Source organism: Triticum dicoccoides, chromosome 3A, assembly GCF_002162155.2.
Source record: "Triticum dicoccoides isolate Atlit2015 ecotype Zavitan chromosome 3A, WEW_v2.0, whole genome shotgun sequence".
NCBI classification, from domain to species: Eukaryota; Viridiplantae; Streptophyta; class Magnoliopsida; order Poales; family Poaceae; genus Triticum; species Triticum dicoccoides.
The window spans coordinates 708,765,677-708,773,354 of record NC_041384.1 but is presented as its reverse complement, the minus strand read 5'-3'; the positions used below and the strand labels follow the sequence as shown (position 1 = coordinate 708,773,354).

General features: G+C 45.6%; 1 protein-coding gene across 1 annotated transcript; it reads left to right on the top strand.

Annotated features, from left to right (window-relative positions):
* Positions 1 to 2,721: 2,721 nt before the first annotated feature.
* Positions 2,722 to 5,376, top strand: LOC119273398 (nascent polypeptide-associated complex subunit alpha-like protein 1). The gene is made up of 4 exons (XM_037554568.1): positions 2,722 to 2,772; positions 3,736 to 3,832; positions 4,696 to 4,787; positions 4,882 to 5,376. Exons 1-4 carry the CDS (start codon positions 2,722 to 2,724, stop codon positions 5,215 to 5,217), a joined length of 576 nt encoding a protein of 191 aa, XP_037410465.1. The 3' UTR covers positions 5,218 to 5,376.
* The last annotated feature ends 2,302 nt before the right edge of the window (positions 5,377 to 7,678 follow it).

The window sequence follows — 7,678 nt, the reverse complement described above, 5'->3', positions numbered from 1 at the left end:
AGCCTACTTTAGAGGTGTATTCTTGGGTGAAACTCTGAGAACCACTTCGAGGTCAGAGAGTGCTAACTCATTCTTTAATCATTTTATTGGTTACAAGCATGCTTTGGTGGAGTTTTGGATTAGGATTGGTACAGCCCTGGAAGAACAACGTCAGAATGAACTCAAGGCTGATCATGATTGCCTCAACTCCATGTCTCCACTGATTACATCATGGGAGATCGAGAAGCATGCAAGCCTATACTTCACCCATGAGGTTTTCAAAGCTTTTCAGAAGGAGGTGTGTGCGGCTAGAGATCACTGCTTAATTGAAAGCATATTGCAGGAGGGTGATGTGAAAACCACGGTTCTAGGAGGTGATCGCTCTTACAAGTCTAGAGAAGTTAAGTTCAACACAACATCCATGAGTGCTCACTGCTCTTGCATGTTATTTGAGACACGTGGAATTCCATGCCGACATATCATCGTGGTTTTGAGAGGTGCAAAAATTAATGAGCTACCAAGCCATTTCATTCTAGATAGGTGGAAGAAAACAGTTAACAGGAGGTCACTATACGATAGTGGTGGCAACTTGCTTGAAGAGAACGAGAGTAGTTCTTTAGATTTGGCAAAGAGAAAACTGGTTTCAGAGATACACCAAACATTAGATAACACTATCAGGTTGGCTGAACATTCTTCTGAAGAATTGGAAGCATTGAGAAACGGTCTCCTTGACACGAAAAGAAAGTTATCTGAAAGGGTTACTACCAATAATCCTAGTAGACAAGATGAATTCGAGGCATACATTGGTTGTAGTATGCCTAATGAAGTTGAAATTTATCCACCAACTTATGTGCATACAAAGGGGAGGTGCAAAAGAATTAAGGGACACTTAGACAAGGGTGGAGAAGGGAAACAAAAAAAGGATGGAGAAGGGAAGCAAAATAAAAATGGAGAGCGGAAGAAAAATGCCGGAGGACCGAAAAAGCCTCGCACATGTGGGACTTGTAAGCAGGTTGGCTTCCATGATAGTGGTAGTTGCCCCAACAAGAACTAAGAACCGAATAGGTATTTTCCATACAGTAGTTCTTATCTATGTATATTCGCTTTCAAAAAGTGACTATATATTCCATTATAACTGATCAGATCATTTCTACTTGCAGGTTCTTTTATTCTGATTTGAGTCAACATAAGACTTTCTTTTTGGTGTTGTGCAAGATGGAAATCAAAGCTTAAGCATTATGTACTGGGTGTTACCACTTTGTTTTAATGTTAGACTGTAGTAGAAGAAGTTTATGTGTATCTCTAAATCTTGTGTTGGTCTGAAAATCCTATGAATCAGTGATATGTACTGAATGTTACCACTTGTTTTAATGCACTGGATTGTCTTATTTATCTGAAATGCTCTAGTGGTTATTTGGCATTATATTGGTGGTACCTGTCGCTGATTATTGAGAGCTCTAGAATCCTTATACATCATGTATACTTATTCCAAGAGGATTCCAAAGCTGTACATATTTAGTTTCTCTGCTTGCTGTGGTATGCGCCAATTTTTTCCTACCACAAACAGATTGATAGAAGGCTTGCACTTTCTAACTGAATGTATGTACTGATGTATGCACTAACAGGATACAATGCTATCTTAGTCAGTGAGTATTTCTCATCTCAACTTGGAATTTCTCATCTCACTTAGTGAGTATGCATTGAAGCACACCATCCAGTCAATATATTCACACACCAAATGTTTACATAGACTTGCTTGATAAATATTTCACATCTCTGTACCTGCAAATATTCAGTACGGTTGTATACATTGTGTTCAGAAACACTAATTTCTAAATTACATGAGAAGCTCATACTACTACTGGATTCTCCTCTCCTATTCTTAGTAAACAACAAACATGCCTTTGCTCAGCTCGATAAACCATCGAGTAAAGCTATTTCAGATACAATAAAGTTGCAAAATTCAGATACTTCATATACAGTAGGAAGTAGTCTTCATAAAGCAGTTCTCCACACCATGGAACCAGCACCATGCCACAGCAGCCGAGCCTGTCGCGGGGGGACCCTAGCTGCTGTAGGGAGCGTCTCCATGAACTCCGACAGAGAAGGTTGTGGCCTCGGAGGCGATCGTGGCATGACCTGCGGGGGCATGGGAGGGTACAGAGGAGCGACAAGAGCAGCAGAGAGGAGGGGTGGCGGCCCCACATGGTCTGAAGGGCGTGGTGCCATGATCTCCGGCGGCGAAGGATGGGGTGCCATGGTCTCCGGCGGTGAAGGATGGGCCCTGGCCGGTGATGGCGCCATGCCCTTACCTAGATCGAAGATGAGTCGTTCGAAGACGAACAGACAAACGGGCACTAGGATTTCTCTAATCGTAGGACTTAATGAGGGGTTATGTGTAAAATGGGGTTGAGTGACCTGTTGGCAATCCCACTTTTCATCTCCACCCTTCACTCTTGATCCAACAACCCATGCCATTAGTTTCCAGATTTTCATCGAATTGCTGTTTTCACTGGATACTTCGCCTTGTAAGAAACTGAAGTATTGAAAACTACAATATATTAGGCCATAGATATAAGATACAACGGTTTTTACATAGCAAAACCCCACACTACACGAGCCAAGCGCGTCTCTTCCTCGCTTCCCCTCCGTTGCAGCCTCTTCCCTCTTCGCCCTCCGGCTCCCAAATCCCTCCTAGCCTAGCTACGGTTTTACTTTCCCCTCCGACAAGGTTTCACCACCATGACGGTCGCCGAGCTGCTCCTCGCCCAGCTCGAGGAGCACAACATCGAGGTGACCCTCCCTCCATTCCGACCCCTCCCCCTCTCCGATTTGGTGCCGTGTCAGACTGAAACAAAATATATGACAATTTCGCCTCTCCATGCTTGTTTGGGCCCTACGTCGGCTGATTTTGTCGCGGCGGCGGTGTTAGGATGGCAGATCTCGTCTGTTTATGTTGCCTAGTTTGCAGGACTTTGGTTGGAGGAACTGTGGTCTGTGGGTGGTCAGCATAATGGCAGTTCCCTGTTTGCTCTTGTTTCCCCGCTTATTATCCTGCAATTTTTCATGGGGGGAGGGCAGCGGCCCAGCCCAGGCCTTGTGATGCCTGCTGCTTGTCCAGCTAGGAGTTCAATTTCAGAGTTTGCTCATACTATCCTTGGTCTTTCTGGAGCTATCCTTGTTGTAATAGGGCTTGTGATTTGTGACTTGTCTGTTAGTTGTTTCTTATTCTATAAAGTTTATGGTTCCCTTTCTGAGAAATCTATAGTGTTGCAAAGTAAAATGCTACTGCTTTGTCTTATGGCTGCACAATCTGAAAGGAATTTTAAGTGGGCATCGATAAAGCAGTCACCTTTGGTGATTGCTACAGTAGAAATGCCACTTTATTTATTAATTATATTTGGAAGTCATTTATAACCTAAGTATCATGTGTGCATTTGTGTATGCTTACATGATGTATGGCATATTTCCTGTACCAACAATATAAAATTTTGAGCATAGCTTCTGTTGTCAATACAGGCAACAGTTCCTTGTAATGTACATACTCTTCCTTTTTTTGTTGCTTTTTGAGTGCCATTTCTGTTTCTCTTGTGCTGATGCTACTTAGTATGTACTCTTGTTTACCGTTGTTCCATTTCTGCATATGGCTAACTCTGCTTTCCCCCCTCTGCATGTCCCCTGTTCTGAGGGAGTGCTGCTTAGTGTATAATACTTATGACGTTCAAGTAATATGATATTTGTGATGCATACTCTCAGGGTGATGAGCCTATCCTTGAGGATGATGATGACGACGATGATGAGGATGAGGATGAAAAAGATGACGATGAAGTTGAGGGTATGATGAAATTCTGCAGTTCCTTCTATTCAGTTCAAGTAGCCACTTAGTAACAGATAAGCCTATTTCTATTTGTAATGCTGCCTTCTAAGTTCTCACATAAATTTAAACATCCGAAGTTATTGCCCATACCAAAATTTTAGATTAAATGTTGCTTTTTCAACCCCTGAATCAATTTGATTATTTTGTTTCTGTTGGACTAAATTTTGGCATTATCATTATTAAGAAATTGTTGTCTGATGTGTTCCCCAATATGATACAAACTCTGTATTTACCTATTTTGGTTCACTTTCACCTGTTTTTGTTTGAAGATTAGGCACTGACCAGTTTGTACTCTCTAATATTCTGTTCTTTCCGTACACTGCTATGCCTTTGTAGTTTATGTTCTTATATTTTTGGAATCATACCCACTTATTCCTGAATTATTCAGCACTGCTTGTCTATATGCTTTATAGTTTCCTTGAGTGCTGCCTGCCATTTATATATAATATTCACCTCTGTACTGAGGTGGCACCTTGTATCAATGTTAATCTGCATTAACATATACTCCCTCCATCCCATATTAATTGAGGCTGAAATAGATGTATCTACTATCTAGCACTGAAATGCGTCTAGATACATCCATTTCAGTGTCAAACTGTCAATTAATATGGGATGGAGGGAGTACATGAATGTTCAGCTATAGCATTTAGTTTGATAGGTGCAAATCCTGAATGTGAAATCTTGCTTTTGCTATTATAATCCTGGTAGGTGAACCATTTCAATGTATTTAGTATGAAGTGATGCTGGAATTTCCATTATACAAGTAGCTAATCCTTTGAACCTTACCCTAACTATGTCTTGAAAATCTGACAATATACATCTGTGCTTTCTGGGACTAGAGGGTGAGAAGAAGAGCAGGAAAGCCATGGAGAAGCTTGGCATGAAGGCCATGACTGGTGTGAGCCGTGTAACTATCAAGAAGAGCAAGACCGTGAGCATCTTGACCACTTCAGGGCGTTGTTCCCTGTGGCATAATTAAATGCTGGTGGTTGTTGCATTTTCTTAACGTCTCCACATAATTGCAGGTTGTGTATGTCCTCTCCAAGCCAGACGTCTTCAAGAGCTCGCAGTCAGACACCTACGTCATGTTCAGGGAGGTCAAGCTTGAGGACCCGAGCACTCAGCTGCAGACACAAGCGGTGGAACAGTTCAAGGTGCCAGGCCCGAGCAGTGTGATCTCAAAGGGCGAGCCGTCCGTGGCAGCAGCCCAGGACGATGAGGAGGTCAACGACACTGATGTTGACAAGAAGGACGTCGAGCTCGTGATGAGGCAGGCCTCCGTGTCGAGATCCAGGGCTGTGAAGGCGCTCAAGGCTGCGGATGGCGACATTGTCAGTGCTATCATGGAGTTGACTAACTAGGTGCTAGAAGGTGGAATTGTGTCTTGATAACAGGGTGTGGGATCACAGAGCAGTTTTTGGTCATGTCATCTTGAAACTTGAATGTTGCAGTTGCGGGATTGGTAGCTCTGTTTCTCTGTTCACCAAACTAGTACTCTCATGTAGGTTTCCTAGGAGTTTTAACATCTGAGGATCAGCAAACTGCATGCTCTTTTGGGAAAATTGGAATCTTCTGTGCGCCAGATTTTGTTTTCAAATGCACGTAATCATGTTTTAGCTAATATATGTCATTCGAGTTAGCTTTTACTAGATTCGGCTTAACAGTTTGTCTTGCCACATGGACCACAATAATCATTCAGAGTGTTGCTGCCACCGACCAGATGAACACCTTTGAGTAGTCTTAGGGTATGTTTGGATTGTGACGAAGGTGTACCACAACAAATTTGTTGCTTTGACCAAAAAAAAAATTATGTTTTTGTTTGGATGGTTGTCAACTTCTTGGCATATATGAATACTGTTTGTAGAACTATCGTTTCTTTTCCTTGCCAATGTTCCAACTTACAACCAACCAAAACCTACCATTTCTTTTTTTAATTTAGACTAGCTATGTTTTGGTCTGAGGCATAAACCAAACACGCCCTGGGTCGCTTGGTGCCGACAAGGCCATCCCGCGGCTTGTGCAAATTCCTGCAGATACCTTGTTTTTTCCGAGTCAGTTTTGAACTTTGATGCATATATGTAATGCTAAGCTGTAAATTGTGCACCCGTAAGAAAGTAAGTTTGTCAATCGTACTAACGGAGAAAACGAGAAATGTAGACTGATGAACTTAATGTGACGTGTACTATGGGGGATTCTCAGCTTCCTGCACACGAAACTGCACGAGCACCTTTCTCTGTCTTGGCCCGTTTGTCTCCCGTCCGTTTCGTCTCTCCTCTAGTGGCCCTCTGAATCTCAACTACCTCCACCTGGCGATCGCGCCCACCCGCCTCGCTTCCTCTCTCCTACCACCACCGTTACTCTGGAGCGGCACAGCGATTTCGACAACCAATGATGCGGCAAGGTACACTCCTGATACTGAATATGCACAACGCTACGTTCTCATGAGTTAGTTGAGGGGGCTGAGGAGGAGGAGAAGCATGTCGCCATAGAGTTGTATGTCACCTCCGGCAGATCTGCATTGCCGTCTTCTTATGTTGGCTCCTCCGCAACTTAGTCAGCGCTGCAATTGCTTTCTTTCCGAAATAACACTTGCCTTTCTCTACAATCGACACCCCATACGATGATGTGTTTCTTTTTTTTTCGCGAATACGCAAAGCTTGCGTATCTTTCATTGATAGATAGAAGGAGAATGGGTACAATCAAGGATACAACATATGACATAAACGCAAGGAGGCATGCACATGGTACCCGGAGCAGAGAGAAGGGGTGCTCAGCCTGAAGAGGGAGAAACACACAGCTAAACCCACCGAGCCTAAAACTAGAGTAGCAGACCAAAAGAGCACAACATCGAACATCTTCAATTCCAACACTGGGGGCTCCACGAGCGAGCAAGATAGCGCCTTCAAGAAGGGGAACGACGTCGTGACGCCGTCGCCATCCGATCCGAAAAGCCGGACCTAGGGTTTCCCCTGATGCTCGAAGAGGGGCTCGGATAAAGGTCATGACAGCGCCTCCAGGAAGGGAAACGACATCCACGGGTGTCGCCGCTGCCAGCATCGAGCATGGCTTTCGCCTGGCCTTGAGTCCGAGCAATCCCATATCCACCAGATCAGGACCCGAAGATGCAAGAGTAAACATGCCTGTCGACCGCTACCTCAGAAGGAGGGTGGGGCTGCACCTGCCATCGGCAAAAATGCGAGCTTTGCAACTGGTGGCGTGTAGGTGGACAGGGTTGAAGAGGCAGCAGGGCAGAGAGTCGACACAGATGGTAGGATGGTGACCTGCGCCACCGGCAAACTGGAACCGGAAGGAAACACAGCTCCATGTTGCTGGAGGCGTAGCCACCAGGACGCCGGCGAACCAAAGATGCTGGAAGGGGCGCAGCAACCGGTCAGCCGGGGCCGAGACTGGCCAGTGGGGACGGCAGCAGACCATGGACACGGGAGAACGTAGGTCCGTGGACGCCAGGACTGGAGCAGTGCCGACAAAGAACCACCATGAAACTTCAACCGCCTGCCAAAGGACGCCGCGACAACACAGACACAAGTCGTTGCCGCAGCTCGGAGGAGGCGCCGTCAGGGACGGAGGGTGACCTGCACCGAGGTAGGACCGAGCCCCGGCCTGCCCGGCCACCACACCCAAGGGCCACATCCGCCCCAATCAGCAGCAGCAAGAAGAGCTGCGCCCATGGGAAACAGGAGACGGACGGGGGAGGGTCACCGCAAGCAGGCTGCGCCACCGCGCCGGAGCGGCAGGAGGGGGCCGCAGCAGCTGGACGGGAGGGAGAGCCCATGGCACGCCAGATCCGATCTGGGGACGTGG

Excerpts from the sequence above, each read along its gene's own strand:
- LOC119273398 (XM_037554568.1), top strand. The coding sequence starts at position 2,722 with ATGACGGTCGCCGAGCTGCTCCTCGCCCAGCTCGAGGAGCACAACATC. Across the intron at positions 2,773-3,735 it reads TCGAGGAGCACAACATCGAG|GGTGATGAGCCTATCCTTGA; the intron begins GTGACCCTCCCT and ends GCATACTCTCAG. Across the intron at positions 4,788-4,881 it reads CTATCAAGAAGAGCAAGACC|GTTGTGTATGTCCTCTCCAA; the intron begins GTGAGCATCTTG and ends ACATAATTGCAG.